We start from the raw sequence: 22146 nt of genomic DNA on the forward strand, positions 1-22146 counted from the left end.
CAAGTAGAAGAAATGAGTATTTTTAATTATTTAAAATTTTAAGATATACCCTCAAAAAAAGGAGCTATGTATTATTGATCAGTGCAATTGACAAATAGACCAAAAGGTCCACCCAAAAGTGCAAACTAGAACGTGGCTTTATTGCAAAAAAGTCCTCTAATTTACTAACATTTCCCTATTCCCACCATCAGTCAACCACCAGCTCAACTTCAACTCCTCTGCTAAAACTCGGCCCTCCCCAAACCCCACGACGCCCCCCTCCCTCCAGAAAACCCAGAACCCTAACCCTAACCTGATGGCTCGGCGGACCCTCCCGATCCTCAAAAACCTCACCCACCGCTCCACGCCCGGACCCTTCCTTCCCAAACCCGACCCGAACACAAGATCCGTCACCTACATGCCCCGACCCGGCGACGGAGCCCCGCGGCCCGTCACCCTGATCCCTGGCGACGGCATAGGCCCACTCGTCACCAACGCCGTCGAGCAAGTCATGGAGGCGATGCACGCTCCGGTTTACTTTGAGCGGTACGACGTCCACGGCGATCTGAAGCGGGTGCCTCCGGAGGTGATCGAGTCGATCCGGAAGAACAAGGTCTGCCTGAAAGGCGGCTTGAAGACTCCAGTCGGCGGGGGTGTGAGCTCGCTCAACGTCCAGCTGAGGAAAGAGCTCGACTTGTACGCTTCCTTGGTCAACTGCTTCAACCTCCCCGGTCTCCCCACCCGCCACGAGAACGTGGACATTGTCGTAATTAGAGAGAACACCGAAGGCGAATACTCGGGGCTCGAGCACGAGGTCGTCCCCGGCGTCGTTGAGAGCCTCAAGGTATGATAATCTGTCAAAAATCAAATCTTTACTCTTGAATTTTTGTGGGTTTGTGTTTTTGGGAAAAATTGGGATTTGATTTTGAATTTGGTTAGGTGATCACGAAGTTTTGCTCAGAGCGAATTGCCAAGTATGCGTTTGAGTATGCGTATCTGAACAACAGAAAGAAGGTGACTGCTGTGCACAAAGCCAACATTATGAAGCTGGCAGATGGGTTGTTCTTAGAGTCTTGTAGAGAGATTGCTACCAAGTACCCAAGTATCAAGTACAATGAGATTATTGTGGACAATTGCTGCATGCAACTTGTTTCGAAGCCCGAGCAATTTGACGTTATGGTATGTGGCTTCATTTCAAATCTTCCCATTTGTTTTACAATTTGAATCAGTTTGGATAAAATTTCGTTGCTTTTTGGACTTGGTCTGACGTGGGTTTGTAGGAGTTGGTTTAGCAGAGATGTGTTTGCCTAGTGAGTAGGAGTTTGTTTAGCAACAAACTCTGTCCTTTCTCTTGTATTTGAGAGCTTAGTGTTAATCGTAAGAAGTGAGTTTTAAAAATATATATAAAAAAAAAAAAAAAACCTATTTAAATAGACTTGCTGTCTAGAGAGGGCGCTACCCTCCAAGTAGTTATCATCTATCATCCTGTTACATCTTGAACCTGGGTGAAGGAACATAAAATTATTTGACTTTTGGCAAAATTCAGGTTTCATGGAGTGATGCCTTTTTTTTTTTTGGTCGTAGGAGTGATGCCTTCTTGTGCTTGAACTTGGAATTCCTGCACAGTACTTGTTTGACATGAAGTTGACTGCTGTGACTTGATGAATTTTTGATAAGTCTGTGACTAATGGTGTAATATGAAATAAATTTTCTTTGAATATTAACGGTATTTGTCTTTCTGTTTTCATTGGTTGTTGAAATGATGTCAATGGAAAAAAGTACAGCCTTTCTATTTCTTAAGAAGCTCCAGCTCTGAACAAGTTCGTTTAAGTGGAATCAAACTGTAATACTCCAACAATCTGTTCTGCTACCTTCTTTTCTATTGTGCAATTTCAGTTTCTGTTTTAACTAGGATTAAAATTTTGTTCCTCTTCCTTGTGTCATGGGTTTGCATCATATGTGTATCATAAACTCCCTTTGATTCATGATGAAGGTATTTTGTTATTATTTGTTTATTTAGAATCTCATTTTCTTTTCCTTATGGAGGGGGGAGGGTGGGCTTGAGTATACCCCTGCTATGCAGGAGTATCGTGCATAGGATTTCTTTTCCTGTTTTTTTTTTCGTAAAAGGAAAAAAAAAAAACTGAATCTTGGGCCAAACCCTAAGCTTCTGATGTATCATGCTTGTTCTTGTATCATGCTTGTTCTTCATTTTAACCAATAGACCTGTCTGTGTTGCCCAGCTAAAAAATAGGTATCTGGCTTTTGAAATTTGAAATACATGCATGCCTTTCTGCTTTTTTTCGAATTTACCTGTTAGTTAATAGTAGATACTTTCTTTTCCCATTCCATTGACAGAGGTTGTTTCATATCTTGCAGGTCACTCCTAATCTTTATGGAAACCTAGTGGCAAATACGGCAGCTGGTATTGCTGGAGGCACTGGGGTCATGCCAGGAGGTAGACATTATTATTAATTAGTATAATTTATGAGAATAAATTGCCAGTCATTTTTGTAATAGTTTTAGTTGCGAGTTGAATTCTTGTTTTTATCATGGTAATATATTGGCAAGTTGTGCTTTGTTACTATCATCACGATGTATTTACTTCGCCTTTCCATAGTAAGAATGATCTATTACATGAAAGAAAGATCATTTGCTTCAAGGACTGATCACTGCGCATGCTCTATCTGGTTCTTGTAGTTTCTCTGTTTTAACTGTGCCTCATTAGTTGTTCGGTGACTACAGGAAATGTGGGTGCTGATCATGCTGTTTTTGAGCAAGGTGCTTCAGCAGGAAATGTCGGAAACGAAAAATTATGGGAGCAAAAGAAGGCCAACCCAGTGGCCTTGCTACTGTCATCAGCCATGATGTTGAGGCATCTCCAGTTTCCTTCATTTGCTGATCGACTTGAAACAGCCGTGAAACGTGTGATCTCAGAAGGCAAGTACCGGACGAAAGATCTCGGCGGAGTCAGCACCACTCAAGAGGTTGTTGATGCGGTTATTGCTAATCTGGACTGATTGACCGGGAACATGTCTGTTGTGTTTATTTTTGGTTATACTTCATACTATTGTTTACCAGCGTTTTCACATGGTTTCTTCTCCATCATTGGTAGGTTATCCTACATCTGTCAAAATGCAATATTATTATTATTTTTTTATCCTTTTTCGGGAATAAGCCGAATTGATCCATATACTGATTCAGCAATAAATGTTCTCCCACTGCTCGAAGTTTTCAATTTTATGAAAAGCATCTCCTTTTCCTTCTCACGAGAAATTATATCTCATTTCTACTCAAATTTGTCTGGCTTGTGTTAGTGTGGCCCGTACTGCTTGTTTAAGCAAAGACAAGACAAAACTCACTTGTAACTAGTTAACACTAGCTTTCATTTAGGATTCTGGACTGAACCGAGATTATTATTTTGGATCAGATTATATTATTAGAATACTGGCAAATGGAGTCGAGTTTAGTTGAAAAGGGTATTGACTTGCACACCAAAGATCTCAGGTTCAAACTCTCATGACATTTTGCCTATGTGTGTGAAAAATTCTCTTTTCTCTCCAATAATTTAGATTATCGCATGCAAAAAAAAAAAAGAAAAAAGAAAAAGGAGAATGCTTGGCTGAATTGAATATAATGATTTGATTGTTATCCTGTATTTATATATTTTGATATTGGATTTTGTTGCTATAATTGGACGTGGGCCTGGGTCCAGCCTTACTCCAAGTTCAATCCCAATATGCAAGAAATGATACAAGGATGATCAATTTTTCTTTTCGATCACATGTAAGGATGAGATTTAAGATTAACACCTGCTGATGAAACTATATTAATCTACCATGAAATGAATGTTATCTATTGTAACCAAAGATCTGTTATTTGTCTATAAGTTTAGGTTGATGTTTTCTTGCACTCAATTAATTTTTGAATTCGACATGTAATTACAAAAATAATTGTACTCAATTTTGACTTTTTATGTATTTCTTTAACTTAAAAGAGAGAAAGAATTGGACAAGTATATCTGTGTATGTAATAAAATGTCCTGTCGCGAGTTCAGTCCAGCAAGAAACGTGGACAAATGGGGAAAATAATTTTAACCAGCAAAGAAATTTCAACAGGATCAGTCTAACCTTCCAAAGTTGTTTGGATTTCATGGCTTAAAAACTGTATCAATTGCATAAACACCAAAGTGGGTTGTTGGTTTCATCTCCTGGACACTAGTCAGCCACTGAAATTTATGGAAATTTCTGGGTTCTCGTAGTTGCTTTCACTTATAATTAAATAAGAATTATATAGTAAAACTTTATCTCTTAGCCGTTTGATCAAATTGATTTAAATATGATCTTTTGATGTTCAAACTTTGAAATATTGTCAGCCACCAAGTGCTCCCATCCATCAGTATATGAGTTTTCCAGAGTTGTCATGTTGAGGTCATACGTAAATCTTGGCAGATCAAATACAATATTGCTGAGGCCATGAGAAGTCTTAGAATAATGGGGGCAGCCCAAATTTGACTGAAATATTACTATTTTTTGTATTATTATCATCGTCAATCTGGTGCTCCTCACCGGCAACTTATATTTTAAACCTCAACGATGCTCTCGAAACACAATCTTTTTTATTTATTTTATTAAGCGAAACACAATCTTTCATTATTAAGAAATCTCTTAATATTTGACACCAGAAAGGATAGTATTCTTAATTAGTATAAGTATTTTTATTTATTAATTAGCATTAATTTAAACTTAAGCATGCACCATCTCCACTCCAACTATGCTTTTTCTTTATTAAAAAAAAAAAAAAAAAAAAAACCTTTCACTTTGTTGTGGAGTCTGAGATCTAAATTTCAGGGAACCTTGTGTATTTAATATTGGACAAGACTGTATTTAATATTTCAGGCAAGCTTAGCTTTTTATTACCCCTTCTACTAATGAATCTTTCAAATAATTTTATTTGAGGGACACCTTTAGGGTCAAACATATCAGCAATCATTGATTATACTATGATTTTTGGTTAAAAAAAAGTCTACACAAATTGGTGAAAGCTACATCTGTTTTGACCTGATCAACGATTAGGCTTGAGCAACCAACTTGGACTACCTTTGTAGCAGGATTATGACTTAGATTAAGGGCTCGTTTCAATATGTTTTTATAAAGATTAAAAGCGCTTTCAGATAACCAAAAACACTTCAATATAAAAACACTTTCATACAGCTCAGGTTCCCTGAACTTCCTGCAAGACTAAACCTAGAAGTTATTCCTGAGTGAGGACCGAGGGCCATAACAAGGACTGAGGGTGCTTGTTTTCTTATTCAACCAGATGAGCAAAAGTCAGAGACGGTGGCTTTTACTTTTAATATAAGTCATGTCATGTGTCCCCTCTCATTAGAACGTTTCATTTTAAATGTTTTATGTGCAAGAAAAGTCAGATATATTTTGGAATAATCTTGTCATTTCTCCTATTTTCTTTTTGTAATGCCAATATTTCCACATGATATATATATAGTCTGGCCATAGAGATTGCTAGTTGCCACTCTTTCTCTGATCTGAAACAAAAATGTGGACTCTGGTTGGGTTGAGTTTAGTAGCTTTACTAGTCATATATTTTACTCACTGGATTATCAAATGGAGGAACCCAAAATGCAATGGGGTTCTGCCTCCAGGTTCCATGGGGTTGCCTCTCATTGGAGAGACTCTCAATTTGATCATTCCCAGCTACTCACTCGATCTTCACCCCTTCATTAAGAAGAGACTTCAAAGGTAAAACTCTGCTCACTCAAACTCAACTAAGAACATATTGCTTTGTTTATTATATTTCAATCAATCTAATGATTTTAAAAAAGTGGAGTTTGATATACCAAGTTTCCTGCCTAGTTCAGTGAAGATGTTCTTTTCTTTGCCTTGCAGATATGGACCAATATTTCGGACTAGTTTGGCAGGTAGACCGGTTGTAGTCACAGCTGATCCTGAGTTCAATAACTACTTATTTCAGCAAGAAGGGAGGATGGTGGAGCTGTGGTACTTGGACACGTTTTCGAAGATCTTCGTCCATGAAGGTGAATCTAAGACGAACGCAGTTGGTATGGTTCACAAGTATGTAAGGAGCACTTTCTTGAATCACTTTGGTGCTGAGAGGCTTAAGGAGAAGCTGCTCCCTCAAATAGAAGAATTCGTCAACAAAAGTCTATGTGCCTGGTCAAGTAAGGCCTCTGTTGAAGTGAAGCATGCAGGCTCAGTTGTAAATTTCAACCCCACTTAAATCTTAATCACTTATTTTCTTTTTCAGTACTGCTTTTTTCTGCTGCTGTTCTTGTCACACTTAACATAACTTTTCTCGCCATTGCAGATGGTTTTTAATTTTAGCGCGAAGCAGATGATCAGTTATGATGCAGAAAAATCATCTGATGACCTGAGTGAGAAATATACTAAAATCATAGACGGTCTTATGTCCTTTCCCTTGAACATCCCTGGTACAGCCTACTATAATTGTTCGAAGGTGATATTCAAATTGGCATATTATAACTAGCAACAAGTTTGTCTCCTTCGAATGAGATTTTACAAAAATTTAATGTCTTGGTATTCATTCAGCACCAAAAGAACGTAACAACCATGTTGAGGGATATGCTAAAGGAGAGACGGATTTCACCTGAGACGCGGAGAGGAGATTTCCTTGATCAAATCAGCATTGACATGGAAAAGGAGAAATTTTTGTCAGAGGATTTTTCAGTTCAGCTGGTATTTGGGGGCTTGTTTGCCACCTTTGAGTCTATTTCTGCAATAATAGCATTAGCTTTCAGCTTACTGGCAGAGCATCCTTCAGTTGTAGAAGAGTTGACGGTACATAGACGAAGTTTGTGCTTCAATTTCATTTTCATAACTCCTCTGTTTAAGACCCTAATGATCAATTATCTTTTATGGTCAGGCTGAGCATGAGGCAATTCTCAAAAACAGGGAAAATCCAAATTCCTCACTCACATGGGACGAATATAAATCCATGACTTTTACTCTTCAGGTCAGTTCCCAAATCTCAACAAGCATTTCCTTCTTCCTTGCACAACAGCTTTGAAAAAGACTTATAATTTGCTGGTCTTCGGAAAACATATAGGTTATCAATGAAATTCTTAGGCTGGGAAATGTTGCCCCTGGCTTATTACGTAGAGCTTTGAAAGATATCCCAGTAAAGGGTAAGTCCTCAATTACAAATAGCGTAGGTCTTTTGTTTCTAACAGCAAATGGATTCTTACTAAAATGTTTCCAGTAAATGCTTTGCAGGATTTACAATTCCAGAAGGCTGGACCATTATGGTTGTCACCTCTGCACTTCAGTTAAGTCCCAACACATTCGAGGATCCCCTCGAGTTCAATCCATGGCGTTGGAAGGTTCGTGTCTCGGGGATGGGCTGAGTGTCACTGTCGTTTGTTCAAATGACTTCAATTTTTAGCAGCTAATTTTACTTTATATTTATTTGATGAAATTTAGGACCTTGACTCATATGCTGTGTCCAAGAACTTCATGCCTTTTGGTGGAGGAATGAGGCAATGTGCAGGGGCAGAGTATAGTAGGGTTTTCTTAGCCACCTTTCTCCATGTCTTGGTCACCAAATATAGGTACATTTCTTTTCTCTCACCACAAGTTACGAATCTACTGTGTGTTTTACAACGTTTTTATCAGAGCTATGTCATCTTTGTCCAAAAAAAAAAAAGAAAGCTAAGTCATCTATTGAATCTCTGTTCATAGGTGGACAACAATCAAAGCGGCACGCATTGCTCGAAACCCTATTTTAGGATTTGGGGATGGAATTCACATAAAGTTCGAGGAGAAGAAAACCTGAGATGAATATTGATCAACACTTAGTGCTACCTATATATAATCAAATTGAGTGTTTCATGTTTTTTTTTTGATTCAGTGTTTCATGTTATTAACAACAAAAACATACACATGCAAGGGGGTGTAGCTCAAGTGGTGAAGAGCATTTACTCCTGCATTCAAAGTCTTAGATTTCAAATCCTCCTACCCAACTAGGAATTTTTTTATAGGGGTGGGCTAAATTTTTTATAGGGTTATGTTCCCCCTCCTCCCCCCCCCCAAAAAAAAATATAACAGTGGTTATGGTTAACCATCATCATATAAGCCAAGCTTTAGGAAGCAAAAGTAACTTAAAAGAACCAGAAATTCAAAAAAGAACACAGAAGAATCTCAGAGAAATTGAAAAGTTCAGAAATTTAGTAAAAACTTCGTGCCTAAATTCAGAACGGAGCTTCAAAAAGTAGAGATTGAAAGAAAGATATGAGAAATTATAGAAGTATCGAGATGAGCTCTAATACCATCATAACAATATGGATTGAGCAGAAGAAAGATTATAACATAAAAAGAATTACATAGAAAAAAAACTAGAACCTCATGCTTATATTTGTTTCTTTAATCTCCAGTAAATAATTTAAAGGTTTTCATGAAAAAAAAAACAATTTATAAGAAAACAATGAATTGCAACAGACAAAATGGAGCAGGACAAAGAGGAAATTATCATTTACCTTTATAATAAACAATCCATTATATTACCTTTATGGAGCACGTGGGGCCTTACTTTGGGAGGTTGTGAGGCCATATGGAGCACATATCAACAACATTTATCGTATTAAAAAGTATTTCTCTTTATTATAAAAAAGCATCACACGGATTCTAAAGTTACATCATATGGATTCCAATCAATCTAACGGCTGAGATTATACAAGGGTGGGCTTCATGTCTACATAGAGGTGTAGGCTAATATTTGATTCACCTAGTTTGGGCTTGACAACTTAGCCTAAGTTGTATATTCTAAAAACTCAGCACTAGGCTGGAGCATCAAAAATTAAAAAATAAACCATACACACTACTTTGTGTATTACCTATTGGCATATGAGGTTTTTATTTTTGAAGAGGTTGGCTTCTTAAGTTTTTAATTTTTTTAATTTTTAATTTTAAAAAATTGTGTTAACAAAATCAGTTAATAAAAAGAAAAAGTTTTCGAAAAATTGAAGAACCCCAATCTTAAAAGTTTGAAACGAACTATATCATAATTTCATTTTAACAAGCATCGTTGGGAACATGTGGCATTAATGTAATTTTTGTGATCCTTAATGTGAAGAAATTTGGGAAATGCACGTACATACTCACAAACCAGAAACCTTAATCAAGAATACTCATTAGAAATTTTAACCACAAATACTCACTTCCTCATGTGAAAGTACTAAATTGCCCTCAACATAAATACATCAATATCCACTCTTTATCCCCTAAAAAATTCATTCTCAGAATCTGAAACCAACCTCTCCCAATTCCTCTCCGCTGTCGAACCAAGAAAAAACTGGAGGGCATCTAACCAAGTTCTTCGATGATTATCTAAACCTCAACTAGAAGAAGCTTTGACCACCACCTCAATTGTTGAAACGATACCCCCAAAAGGAAAAGAAAAGAAGCAACGACAACAGCAACCTGCGACTCCTATTGCTACCAGGTCCCTCTTTTCTAGTTCCTCAAATTGCTTTTGTAGGTAACTCTATGTCTTGAATCACTTTTCCTTTTCCTTTTCCCCTTCTCTGCAACTGGCAAAATCCAGTATGACTATTATTATATATGTTCTCAATCCAACCACCAACCACTTCTTGACACTCAATTCTCCAATTGGCTAGGCCATAAAAAAGATAGAAGTGTAAGAACAATAAAGCCCAAGTGTTCAATTAAGATAGGTAGGGTAATCCTAGAATTGCTGAACTTATCCAAACATGGCTTGTGTTATTTGATTAATATAAAAAATGTGAAGAAAAATTTGAAATTGTGATATTTTATAGGCTGCTTCAGTACCAGTGCGTGGCTTTGTCTGCATATATATGCCAATAAATTTGATGGCATGCAACCCTTATTTGTAATTTTGAGTTTTAAGCTATTTGTCCCCTTCTTCAATACCCATAAAGCATTTTCCCCAAAATAACACGAAACATAAAAATCATATCTTAATTTTGTCTAGCGTAGAAATAGGTTAGTTAGACAAGTTTTTCCCTCATTTAGAAGCTTAAGTGTGAAATTTTAGGTCTTTGAATTGGATTTGATTGACATTCTGGGTTAGGTTAGTTTTGCTAAGAGCTTTAGTTTTTCTGTTTTGATTTCCAATTTGGTAATGCAAAGAAATGAGTATACCTTATGATGGGGATGCAAATAGATTGATTTATTGCTGTTATTTGCAGAAATGGATACTGTTGGAATATTGGTATTCTACAACGGAAACTGGGTTCGCAAGGATAATATTGAGAGTTATGAAGGTGGTGAGGCTGAAGGCATAATAGTATCACGGAACGTAACATTTTCTGAGCTTGATGGTGATATGAACGGTCTTGTGCACTTGCAAAACCATAGTTGTACGTGTAGGAAGTTTGACATAGAGCAACTCCCGTGCAAACATGCTATTGCGGTATGTCGACACTTGAAATTGAATCCATACTCATTTGCCTCTTCATATTACACTTGAGCTACATGGGCAGCTACATATGCAGAATCCATTTATCCTGTACAACCTCAAGGGACATGGGTTTTTCCCGAAAATATCCGATATGTAAATATCCTCCCTCCTATTTCAAGGGTTATGTCGGGCCGTCATAAGACGCAAAGAATACATTCTAAAGGAGAGGACTCACAACAAAGAAAATGCTCAAGGTGCGGTGTGAAGGGCCACTATCGAAGTACATGCAAAGAAGCTATCCCCGTCATTAACAAGAAGCAGATCATTTAGATGTTACAATTGTTTTGTTTGTATGTCTCATTCCATTAAGTGGGGATCTTTGCTACCTAACTATATGTACAATTTGTGTTCCTAACATGTCACTGTTTTAGTTTTTGGAAATAGGTATCTTTATAGGTACCCAATTGTATAGATCATGATGCAGCTATTTATAACATTTATTGAATGTGTATGTATGATGTTTATGTGCATGATTGATGTAGACACATAAAGCAGGTGGCTAGAAATTTAAATTGAACTGTGGTGCAATACAAGGGTAGTGGAATAAAGGGGCAATACAAAGAATTCATAGTCTAACTACAATTTGTTTGCCAAGACATACATTAAGAAAAAAAAAAGTGCTAAGACTGCAATAGAGCAACGATAGGAACACAATAAAAGGGCAATAAGAAGGCAATATGTAAACCTGGAAGTCCAACTTTAGCTCTATAATTGTCAAGACAGAGGTGAAAAAAGAGTTAAAACAGCAATAGAGGTACAATAGGAAAGCAATATAAGGGCAATAAGAAGGCAATACTTAAACTTAATAGTCTTTCAACTTTGTAATTGCAAAGACAGAGGTGAAAAACAATGTGCTAAAACAACAATAGAGGAGCAATAGGAACACAATAAAAGGGCAATAAGAAGGCAATACGTAAACCTGGAAGTCCAACTTCAGCTCTATAATTGTGAAGACAAAGGTGAAAAAAGAGTTAAGACAACAATAGATGTACGATAGGAAAGAAATATAAGGGCAATAAGAAGGCAATACTTAAACTTGATAGTCTTTCAACTCTATAATTGCAAAGACAACAATAGAGGAGCAATATGAACACAATAAAAGGGCAATAAGAAGGCAATACGTAAACCTAAGTCCAATTTTAACTCTATAATTGCAAAGAGATGTGAAAAACCAAGTGCTAAGAAGGCAATACGTAAACCTCTTAGTCCAACTTTAGCTTTGTAATTGTCAAGACAGAGGTGAAAAAATAGTTAAGACAATAATAGAGGCATAATAAGAAAGCGCAATACATAAACTTGAGTTTACATTGCGAGGCTACTTATTAGCTAAACATATACAGATGCAGTTTCTCTATCCACTCTAGTTTCATGGTTACTAATTCATGAAACCACAACTAATAAATAAGGAATAGCTGATCACATCAAAGCACAACTAATATCCAATTCCACTCCTATTACAACAATGTTTATGTGGTGAAACAAAACTGGTGGCGCATCTTCATTTCTCAAGCCATCTTCTAACCGCGAAGAAACCAGTAGCTTTTGTCCAATCTCGAACCTCCAAGTGATGAGCTGTGTTATGAAGGTGATATTCTCTCGCATGTGTAGTTCCCCACTCCCCATTTCTGCAACATTCCCAATTGCTTTTTATTCACCAAAGTATGACAACAAAACTAAAGATTCAGAAAAGTGCGAGTGTAAACATTAAGTTAAAGTATGTGACTCTCTCACATTTTTAATTGGAATCATTTAGTTTCTAACATTTGTTATTGTATTACCAAAGCTTCCTACATAAATTACAATTCTTCTCACAAGACATTCATGCCCTATTACATACGAAATTCCTAGACTAATTGGTAAGGAGATTCCTAACCTAGAACACCAACAAGAGAAAATCGCAAAAAGTGGAACACATAATAAGAGGCACAGAACCATACATCAAAACACCTCAAAGGGTGAACAATAATGGGGTAATGTGGAATTGTTTGACTCAAGAAGCTCCACATGTAATTTATAAGCTTCCTAAAGAAGGCAATAGTGAACAGAACAACCAAAATTTTCAGAAGCAGTATATATCAAGGGAGGTCTACTTAATGCTCTTGCAATACTTCAAATTTTGGTCAAGGATCTCATGAAGATACCTATTTTCAGCTTTCCCATGTTCTGATAAATAATAAAATCAATCGCAACAAGACCTATTTGCATCCATATCAGGTTTTGATAAGGCAAATGCAACAATTTCGAATTCAAAATTCATACACTTCATATAAGGAATTTCAGCAGAAAACATATCCGGAAGCATATTAAGAATACAAATTTATAAATAAACCCAATCCTAGACATGTATTTATAAAAAAACCCAAACACTATTTAAACATAGAAACACACCCAAAATCAACCCCAAAGTCAAATTTTTGGGTGTGTTTATAAATGGGTTTTGAGTGTGTGTAATGATGGGTTTTGGGTGTGTTTATATGTTTAAATAGTGCTTGGGTTTTTTTATAATTTCAACCCCCATTTTGGGTGTTTTAGTGAAACTCCCTATTAAGAATCACTATATCAATACTCAACAGAAACCCACATGATACGAACTAAAACCCAATTAATTACTTGCAATTGGTGATCAATCTCTGTAGTTGGGTGGGTCATATGGTGGCTTACTAATTATGTAACTCGTTGGAAATAAAAATAAAAATTATCACAGAGTTAGGAACAAATCTAAAGACAACAAATGCAAAAGTTTTGAGTTGAATATGAGTTGTAATATTAGGAACCCTAACAACTTAATTGTGCAAACTTAAATTACTTATTTTGACAAAATAATGAAATAAAAGTACATAAAAAGAAAAACAAGAAAACTAGGGATTGAGAAGAGAGAAGATTGTCATTACCATTCTCTAGAAATTTTGAAAACGATCTTCTTGCGTTATGCCTTTCTTCCAGATGTGCTATAATGCTATGAATTGATTTGCCGTTCTAGATGTGCAATGGGGACGACAGAGGACTGCGAGAGAGGAAGGAAGAGTTGGGAGGAATTGGGTTTCAGAGAAGGATACATGGTCAATATAGTATCTATTTATATGAAGGGCAGTTCAATACTTTCACATGAGGAAGTGAGTATTTGTGGTTAATATTTGCAAAGTGAGTATTCTTGATTAAGATTTTTGGTTTGTGAGTATGTACGTGCATTCCCTAAATTTTAATACTTTTACATAATATATGGGAAATTTCATGACGTATTATCATCGTTTACTGTAATAAACTTTGCAAACTCATGAAGCTCCCAATGTTTGAGGAATTATTTGAAACCCTAGAGTCAGATTCAAGTTTCAACAAGATAGATGGGTCTAAATATTTGTTTTTGGCTTTTCCAATTAGACAATTTCATTGCTGCATATTCAAGAATAACATCTGAACAAGATGAAGAAAAAATAATCTCAGTTTTTCTTCTCTTCAGATTTGATGTGAACGCTATCCCCAAATCCTAACATGGGATTTCGAGCAATGCGTGCCCTTTTGATCGTTGTCCACCTATTAACAGAAATTCAAAACGATGGTTTGTTAAGATTTGTCAAGAACTGCAGATACAATTTTTGTAACTTGAGATCCAAATGAGATAAAACAAGAGGGCAAAGAAATGTATTAAGTTTCTGATGTGGAATTGTGTGTATTTTTCAACACTCCATCTCATGTGGGATCACTTTTTAGTAGGCCACATGTGCAACCAATTTCACATCGGTCACTTATATATATATATATTATATTATATTAATTTGATGTTTTTTTTTATTTGGATTAAATCGGGCCAAATCAACTGGCTCGCTTTGATACTATGTTAAGATTTCAAAGAAACGAACACTTGGCCCACCACTAGCAAAATCGATATTGTCCCCAACTTAATCACCTATTTAGCAAGTGTAGGGTTTTATACAAAAGACCTCAACTTTAGTAGGAGTGGAGCCATTTATTATATGAGACTTTCTATTTTCAACTTTCCAATGTGAGGCTTTTTACCTTCACATTCTCACACGCTCCTGCACGTGTGATGAATTTTCAAGCCTATTACGTGGACAACACATATTGAGCGACGTGGAGCATGTGTGACCGTTAGGCTTTCACACATGGACTTACCTAACTCTGATATCATGAAGGAAGTTGAGGTTCCTCTTATTTCCAATTAGGTTCCCCCCATGGTATCGAAAAATTCACCCTTCATTTGAACTTCATCTCATCGATTTGTTTGTTGGTTGAGAAATTTTTCAACATTTGTAGAGCATTGGACTGAGAGATCTTCCATCTTTGTTAAAGAAGAGAGAAATCAAACCTAGGACCTTTGGAGTAAATACTCGTATTCAAACCAATGAATATGAACAAAATATATTGGTCCAATCCAAGGTATTTTTATTAAAAAAATTTACAAATTTTATGAGTTATATTAATACTTTCATATTGTGGATTCCTTAATATGCATTGGCAGTTAAAAAAGGTAAACTTAAAATTTGTTATTTATTATATCAAAAGAAACAAGGAGGCTGAATCCCCAAACAACCATATAGAACCAATGTTTTCAAAGGCATGTGTAGGCGCACGTTAGAGCGCGCATCGAGGCAATAGCAAATCACCTAAGGCGTATGCTTGTTTAGCTGTTTGCACGCTTAGCATGTGCGTCGACTACAAAGCAGGCGTTGTGAAGCGCTGGGTCGGTGAAGCACCGCTTTGTGGGTCGGTGAAGCACATCTGCCCCAAGAGGATGACCGTGTGTATCTTTTTTAGGTTTTTTTTTTCCAATGGAATGGCGTCGTTGCATAGTCCAAAACTAAGTTGAATGCCGCATTTTGATTTTAACGCATCCCTTTATAAGGAGTGTGCGTTTGATAAGCATCCAAATCATTTTTTTTACTTTTTATTATTTTTAATAATATATTTAACATACAGGCCCATATCTAGCTCTCTTTTTTTGGGCCTAACCTATATGTATATCCCTAATGCGATACTTCCCTTTTTTTTTTTCCTTCTAAATAAATACATTAATAGACCTATGTATATCCCTAATGTGATAATCTGCATCAATTTTAATTAGAGATATTTAGTGATATACCAATTCTTAGCACTAATATTATAAATAAACCCTACACCATTGAATTTCTATAAACAAACCCAAAAAAAACCCAAAAAATGACTACTGGTCCTATTGAATTTAAGTTTGATTATTAAATTACTTTGATACCCTATTGAGTATTTTGGGTTTTTTTTTATAAGGTTTTGGGGTTGGGCTTGTTTTAAGAAATTGATGGCAATTTTGTAATTTATAAGAAGTTAAAAGCCTCTTTGTTACGTTGTAAATGAGTTTTGGGTGTGTTTCTAAAGTTTATTTCATATAGAGTATTTTTATAATTTGGGCCCCTATATTGGATATAATAGTGAACCTCCCTTTTAATTATCAACCTAAGTTGAATCCTCTCTCTCCTTCGGTATGAATTCTCTTTGTACTATATATATATATATTATGTTTTTGTTTTCCAAACAACACAATATCCATAAAATCCACTAAAAATAATACTCATGTCCACACATAAATGCTAAATATCATAGCATTAGATGTTTCGTGATGAGGAGGGGGATGCAAGAATTGAGTCTTTCTTTTGATGTTGAATAAGTATTTTATGTTTTGGAATTGATTATCACACTTGAATGACAATTAGTACTTATATTATAATATTTTGGCTCAATAAGAATTAGTAGTACAATTTACTATATTGTATTATTTATATATATTTTTATTAAATTAAATTAATGTTCAAAAGGCTTACACATCACTGCTTCAAGGCTTACGCCTCGTATAACGGACTAAAAATGCCCCGTCTCTACGCCTCGCCTTTTAAAACATTGGATAGAACAACTCCTTTAGCTCATGTAGTGAATATTTGATAACTGGGAGGCCTTTTTAGTGCACAACCCTCAATTATTCCAACTTAATTATATAAACTTTCCTGTTTTTGGGCTAATTCATAACTTAATTGCACGTCATTTTTAATTATAGGTACATCTAGACAAGTGCTCGACCATTTCCCATAAACAGAATTTGAAAAGTATCTCAATTTTTCTTCTCCGAGAGCTTAATGTGAATGCTTGCCCCAAATAATAACATATTCTTTCGAACCATGCGTCCTGCGTCGATCGTTTTCCAGCTACGAACAAAAAAGTTAAAATCCAAAAGATGATTAAGCTCTATCAAAAACATTGTAGGCACACAGTATATTTGTCACTTGTGGTGAGAAAATGAGATAAAAAATAAGAGGGGAATGGTGAAATGTACGTACCTATATTTGGTGACCAAGACATGAAGAAAGGTGGCCAAGAACACCCTAGTATACTCTGCCCCTGCGCATTGTCTCGATCCTCGACCAAACGGCATGAAGTTCTTCGATATAACAAGGGAGTCAAGGTCCTAATTTCCATAAAATATTTACACATATGTGTATAAACAAAATTAGCTTATTTTTGGAAAAATGGAAATATTACTCTCAAGTTACAACACCAAACCCCTCTCTTCCTCCCCACGAAAACCCACCTTCCAACGCCACGGATTGAACTGGAGGGGATCCTGGAATGCGTTGGGACTTAATTGAATTGCAGTGGTGAAAGCCATAATCGTCCAACCTGCTGGAATTGTAAATCCTGCAAAGCATGTACTTCAACATTTTAGTGAAAAAAATATTTGCAGTTAGAAACTGAAGGCCTAAGCTATTTGTAACCAAGGACGTACCCTTTACTGGGATATCTTTCAGAGCTCTGCGTAGCAATGCAGGTGCAGCATTTCCCAGTCTAAGAGTTTCATTGACAACCTATGTTTTCCAAAGACCAGCAAGTTAATAAGACTTTTTCCATAGTGTTGTGTGAGTAGAACAACATGTTGAGCTTGTGTACTTTGTAGAACTAATTACCTGACGAGTGAAAGTCATAGATTTATATTCGTCCCATGTGAGTGAGGAATTTGGATTTTCTCTGTTTTTGAGAAGTGCCTCATTCTCAGCCTGAACGATAAAAGATATTTGATTATTTGTGACTTGGGTAGAAAATTAAAGAACATGTTAAATTGATGCCTAAACTTTGTGTACTTACAGTCAACTCTTTTAAAGCTGCAGGATGCTCTCCAAGTAAACTGAAAGCTAGTGCCAGTATTGATGAAATAGGCTCAAAGCTAGCCAACAAGACCCCAAATACGGCATAAACAACAGATTCCTCTGAAAACAACTTCTCTTTGCTGATTTGATCAAGGAAATCTCCTTGATGTGTGTCCGGTGACATGCGTCTCTTCTCTAGCATATCCCTCAGCGCTGTTATTATCTTATCGCGGTCCTGAATAGGTACCAAAGCTTTAAATATCTTGTGGTATCTGATTGAATAATTGAAACAAATTTTGCATGTTTTGATAAACAAACCATTTTGAATACTACCTGTAAACCATTATGGTATGCTGTACCAGGAACATTCACGGGAAATGACAAAAAACTGTTCATGATTCTAGAAAATTTATCACCGAGGTTATCAGATGATGTTTCAGCATCATAACCAGTCATATGCTTGGCACTAAAATTGAAGAGCATCTGCGACGGCGAGAAAAGATAATTTTAGTATAAACAATAAGCGCAGTGGATCATAATAACTAATAGATAAGTGATTAAGTTGTTGGGTTGAAATTTTTACAACTGAGGTAGCGTGTTTAACTTCAACAGATGCCTGACTTGACCAGGAGGCTAGAGTTTCGACGACTGTTTTTTCTATTAGAGGGAGCAACTTTTCCTTAAGCGTCTCAGCGCCGAAGTGATTCAATGTAATGCTCCTTAAGCACTTGTGAATGACAGTACCGGTTGTCGTTGCCTCGCCAGAAAGGTTGAGGATCTTGGTAAATGAGTCGAAGAACCCTAGTTCAACTAGCTTGCCTTCTTGTTGAAGTAGGTGACTATTGAATTCGGGATCGGTTGAGACTACAATTGGTCTACCAACCAAACTAGTCCGAAATATCGGGCCATATCTGCAAGGCAGAGAAGAATTTAAGCGAGAAATGAAACTAGAATTTGTTATGGTAAATTGAGTAGGCATAGTTTATTTACTTTGTAACTCTCCTCTTAACGAAAGGATGAAGATCAATGGAATTGCTCAGAGTCATCGCATTGAGAGTCTCTCCAACGAGAGGCCAGCCCATAGAACCCGGAGGGAGAACCCCATTGCATTTTGGATTTCTCCATTGTGTAATCCAGTGAGTAATGTATGTCACTAGCAAAACTACTAAACTCAATCCAACAACAGCCCACATTTTCTGATCAGAGAAAGAATTGTAGTCTTGTTGGTTCACCTCCCTTCTCTTTATATATATATATATATATATATATGTTTATATCATATATCTCACTGCAAAAGAGGCCATCACTGGAGATGGTGCTGTTGGTGTTAAATGTATTAAAGTCTCTGTGCGTGCCAAATCTACTTACCTAACCCTAAAAAGCTTGTATCTTGACGTTAAAATCTATCTAGTTGCAGTAAGTTTCTACTCTCTTTTTTTAGGTGGCAGCATTAATTTTATTTAGGGTCATTAAAACACAATTTAGGTATTTTAAGTTAGGTTTCTAGAATTCCATATCTAGATAACTATTCTAGAGTTCCATATACGTGCATAAAAAATTTTAACCTTGCTCATCAATCCACAGGACCACGGCGTATAAACGTAAATCACTCCACAGAGTCAACTCATCAACACTGATTTATTTTGTAAGTCTATTATAAGTTTGGTAGAACCTCATGTTTAGTTAGGTTATGGGAGGTGTAGCCTTCTTCTATGGGTGACATTATTGAAGTATTTGGAGGGCGCCGCCATTAGTTGGTGGTTGATTTTAGGTCCAAATGTATTAAAATTTCAGTGCATTCAAAATTTTAAAATATTTAGGCCAATCCAACTAATACCCCGCCAAAAAAATCTATTTTGGTGTATTAAAAATCATACTTAGATACCCTGTAATGGCTTAGTTCGGGGTATTTTGGAATCTAAAAAGTATAATAAATCAGATTTTATGCTTAATTAGGTAACTTGCTGAGTTGAATTCTAGTCATGGGTTTTTATTTATACAAATCGGGTATTATTTATAGGAACAAAAAGTAAAGGGTTGTAGGTACGACAAATTGAATTTAAAGGATGTAAGCCAAATTTACTATAAAACGAATCATACTTAGGTACATTAAAACTTAGCAGAGGCATTCAAATTAAAATTCTATTTAATATGTTGGAAGACTCTAGCTGTTTATTTTAAATTGGTCCCCATTTTTTCAAGCAAACATAAGGCCCAAAATTTCTTCACATCAAGGATCACAAAAATTACATTAATGCCACATGTTCCCAACGCTGCTTGTTAAAATGAAATTATGATTTAGTCCGTTTCAAACTTTTAAGTGCCTGTTTGGTATTGCTTATTTGTGTTAATAAGTGATTTTTAAAAAAATTTAGGAAACCCAACTCGTTTGATAAACTATGAGAAAATCACTTTTTGTTAAAAATTGCTGTGAAAGAAAGCTATAAGAGCAAGCATCTAATAAGATGCTTTCATTTTTTGATTATGCATGAATCAGTTTCAAAGAGGCACTATGTTTAATGATTATGCAGGAATTAGTACCAACAACACTTTTAACAAAAAATGTACCAAACACCAAACAGCTTTCTCTCAAAGCTGATTTCTCTCACAAAAATCTGACAGAATTCTTTTCACAACACAACAATGCCAAACTGGCCCGAAGATCAATTTTTCAAAAACTTTTTCTTTGTATTAACTAATTTTGTTAACACAATTTTTTTAAATAAAAAAAAAAATTTAAGAAGCCAACCTCTTCAAAAATAAAAACCTCAGATGCCAATATAGGTAATACACAAAGTAATGTGTATGGTTTTTATTTTTATTTTTTGATATAAAGGATCGTCAGAATAGGAGCACAAGCGAATCTAAGTGTGGGCTGGAATGGGCTCTAGGCCAATGCTGAGTTTTTAGAATATACAACTTAGGCTAAGTAGTCCAAGCCCAAACTAGGTGAATCAAATATTAGCCTACACCTCTATGTAGACATAAGCCCACCCTTGTATAATCCCAGCCGTTAGATTGATTGGAATCCATGTGATGTAACTTTAGAACTCGTGTGATGCATTTTTATAATAAAGATAAATACTTTTTAATATAATAAATGTTGTTGATATGTACTCCATATGGCCTCACAACCTCCCAAAGTACGGCCCCACGTGCTCCATAAATGTAATATAATGGATTGTTTATTTTAAAGGAAAATGATAATTTCATTTTTGTCCTGCTCCATTTTGTCTGTTGCAATTCATTGTTTTCTTATAAATTGTTTTTTTTTTTCATGAAAAACTTTAAATTATTTACTGGAGATTAAAGATACAATTATAAGCATGAGGTTTTGGTTTTTTTCTCTGTAATTCTTTTTATGCTATAATCTTTCTTCTGCTCAATCCATATTGTTATGATGGTATTAGAGCTCATCTCGATACTTCTATAATTTCTCATATCTTTCTTTCAATTTCTACTTTTTGAAGCTCCGTTCTGAATTTAGGCAAGAAGCCTTTACTAAATTTCTGAACTTTTCAATTTCTCTGAGATTCCTATATGATGATGGTTAACCATAACCACTAGAAAAAACATAACCACCATTATAATAGATATCGCAAAAAAAAAAAAAAAAAGTAATGCTACACTTACCACATTATTATCCCGTATTTCTATACCACATAATGTGGCATATGCCACATCAATTAAATGAATGAAGTGTATTTTAATAAATAAAATGAGAAAAACAAAAACTAGTATTTTACATGATGTGGTATATACACATCAACTGCCACATCATGTGGTATAAAATTGTGGTATAAAAAATGTGGTAAGACTAGTATTATTCAAAAACAAAACCAAAAATTAGCTCACCCCTATAAAAATTCCTAGATCCACCATTGGGTAGGAGGATTTGAAACCTAAGACCTCGAATGCAGGAGTAAATGCTCTTCACCACTTGAGCTACACCCCCTTGCATGTGTATGTCTTTGTTGTTAATAACATGAAACTCTAAATTTGATTATATATAGGTAGCACCTAAGTGTTCGATCAATATAGGAGGAAAAAAAAAATTTCAACTTAGGTTTTCTTCTCCTCGAACTTTATGTGAATTCCATCCCCAAACCCTAAAATAAGGTTTCGAGCAATGCGTGCCGCCTTGATTGTTGTCCACATATGAACAGAGATTCAATAGATGACTTAGCTTTTTTTTTTTGTGGACAAATATGACATAGCTCTGATAAAAACGTTGTAAAACACACAGTAGATTCGTAACTTGTGGTGAGAGAAAAGAAATGTACCTATATTTGGTGACCAAGACACGGAGAAAGGTGGCCAAGAAAACCCTATTATACTCTGCCCCTGCACATTGCCTCATTCCTCCACCAAAAGGCATGAAGTTCTTGGACACAGCATATGAGTCAAGGTCCTAAATTTCATCAAATAAATATAAAGTAAAATTAGCTGCTAAAAATTGAAGTGATTTGAACAAACGACAATGACACTCAGCCCATCCCCGAGACACGAACCTTCCAACGCCATGGATTGAACTCGAGGGGCTCCTCGA

General features: G+C 35.8%; 3 protein-coding genes and 1 long non-coding RNA gene across 4 annotated transcripts; 2 read left to right on the top strand and 2 right to left on the bottom strand.

The window, feature by feature from the left end:
- Positions 1–110: 110 nt before the first annotated feature.
- Positions 111–3228, top strand: LOC103334789 (isocitrate dehydrogenase [NAD] regulatory subunit 1, mitochondrial). The gene is made up of 4 exons (XM_089053999.1): positions 111–823; positions 919–1158; positions 2359–2437; positions 2725–3228. Exons 1-4 carry the CDS (start codon positions 296–298, stop codon positions 2997–2999), a joined length of 1122 nt encoding a protein of 373 aa, XP_088910125.1. The 5' UTR covers positions 111–295; the 3' UTR covers positions 3000–3228.
- Positions 3229–5493: 2265 nt separating this feature from the next.
- On the top strand, positions 5494–7983 carry LOC103334757 (cucurbitadienol 11-hydroxylase-like). Its single transcript, XM_008237724.3, has 9 exons — positions 5494–5738; positions 5886–6216; positions 6325–6474; positions 6567–6815; positions 6901–6990; positions 7084–7162; positions 7251–7357; positions 7458–7585; positions 7716–7983. Exons 1-9 carry the CDS (start codon positions 5536–5538, stop codon positions 7807–7809), a joined length of 1431 nt encoding a protein of 476 aa, XP_008235946.1. The 5' UTR covers positions 5494–5535; the 3' UTR covers positions 7810–7983.
- Positions 7984–11744: 3761 nt separating this feature from the next.
- On the bottom strand, positions 11745–13505 carry LOC148916085 (uncharacterized). The gene is made up of 2 exons (XR_016128240.1): positions 13365–13505; positions 11745–12098 (listed from the first exon to the last, which is right to left on the bottom strand). It is a non-coding gene; the product is annotated as an uncharacterized LOC148916085 (long non-coding RNA).
- A 2871-nt stretch (positions 13506–16376) lies between these two features.
- LOC103334788 (cucurbitadienol 11-hydroxylase-like) lies at positions 16377–18821 on the bottom strand. The gene is made up of 9 exons (XM_008237754.2): positions 18588–18821; positions 18181–18508; positions 17931–18080; positions 17596–17832; positions 17418–17507; positions 17240–17318; positions 17045–17151; positions 16794–16921; positions 16377–16661 (listed from the first exon to the last, which is right to left on the bottom strand). The coding sequence occupies exons 1-9, from the start codon at positions 18788–18790 to the stop codon at positions 16568–16570; spliced, it is 1416 nt and encodes a 471-aa protein (XP_008235976.2). The 5' UTR covers positions 18791–18821; the 3' UTR covers positions 16377–16567.
- Between the last annotated feature and the right edge of the window lie 3325 nt (positions 18822–22146).

This window comes from Prunus mume, linkage group LG6, assembly GCF_029339155.1.
Source record: "Prunus mume cultivar Tortuosa linkage group LG6, ASM2933915v1, whole genome shotgun sequence".
In the NCBI taxonomy this organism is placed as follows: domain Eukaryota; kingdom Viridiplantae; phylum Streptophyta; class Magnoliopsida; order Rosales; family Rosaceae; genus Prunus; species Prunus mume.

Bases quoted from the DNA above. Each gene is read 5' to 3' on its own strand.
- LOC103334789 (XM_089053999.1), top strand. From the start codon at position 296: ATGGCTCGGCGGACCCTCCCGATCCTCAAAAACCTCACCCACCGCTCC. The intron at 1,159-2,358 runs GTATGTGGCTTC...CATATCTTGCAG, and splicing joins CCGAGCAATTTGACGTTATG to GTCACTCCTAATCTTTATGG. The intron at 2,438-2,724 runs GTAGACATTATT...CGGTGACTACAG, and splicing joins CACTGGGGTCATGCCAGGAG to GAAATGTGGGTGCTGATCAT.
- LOC103334757 (XM_008237724.3), top strand. From the start codon at position 5,536: ATGTGGACTCTGGTTGGGTTGAGTTTAGTAGCTTTACTAGTCATATAT. The intron at 6,816-6,900 runs GTACATAGACGA...TTTTATGGTCAG, and splicing joins CAGTTGTAGAAGAGTTGACG to GCTGAGCATGAGGCAATTCT. The intron at 7,163-7,250 runs GTAAGTCCTCAA...AATGCTTTGCAG, and splicing joins GAAAGATATCCCAGTAAAGG to GATTTACAATTCCAGAAGGC.
- LOC103334788 (XM_008237754.2), bottom strand. From the start codon at position 18,790: ATGTGGGCTGTTGTTGGATTGAGTTTAGTAGTTTTGCTAGTGACATAC. The intron at 18,081-18,180 runs GTAAAAATTTCA...TCGCCGTCGCAG, and splicing joins TTAAACACGCTACCTCAGTT to ATGCTCTTCAATTTTAGTGC. The intron at 17,833-17,930 runs GTAGTATTCAAA...GTACCTATTCAG, and splicing joins CATACCATAATGGTTTACAG to GACCGCGATAAGATAATAAC.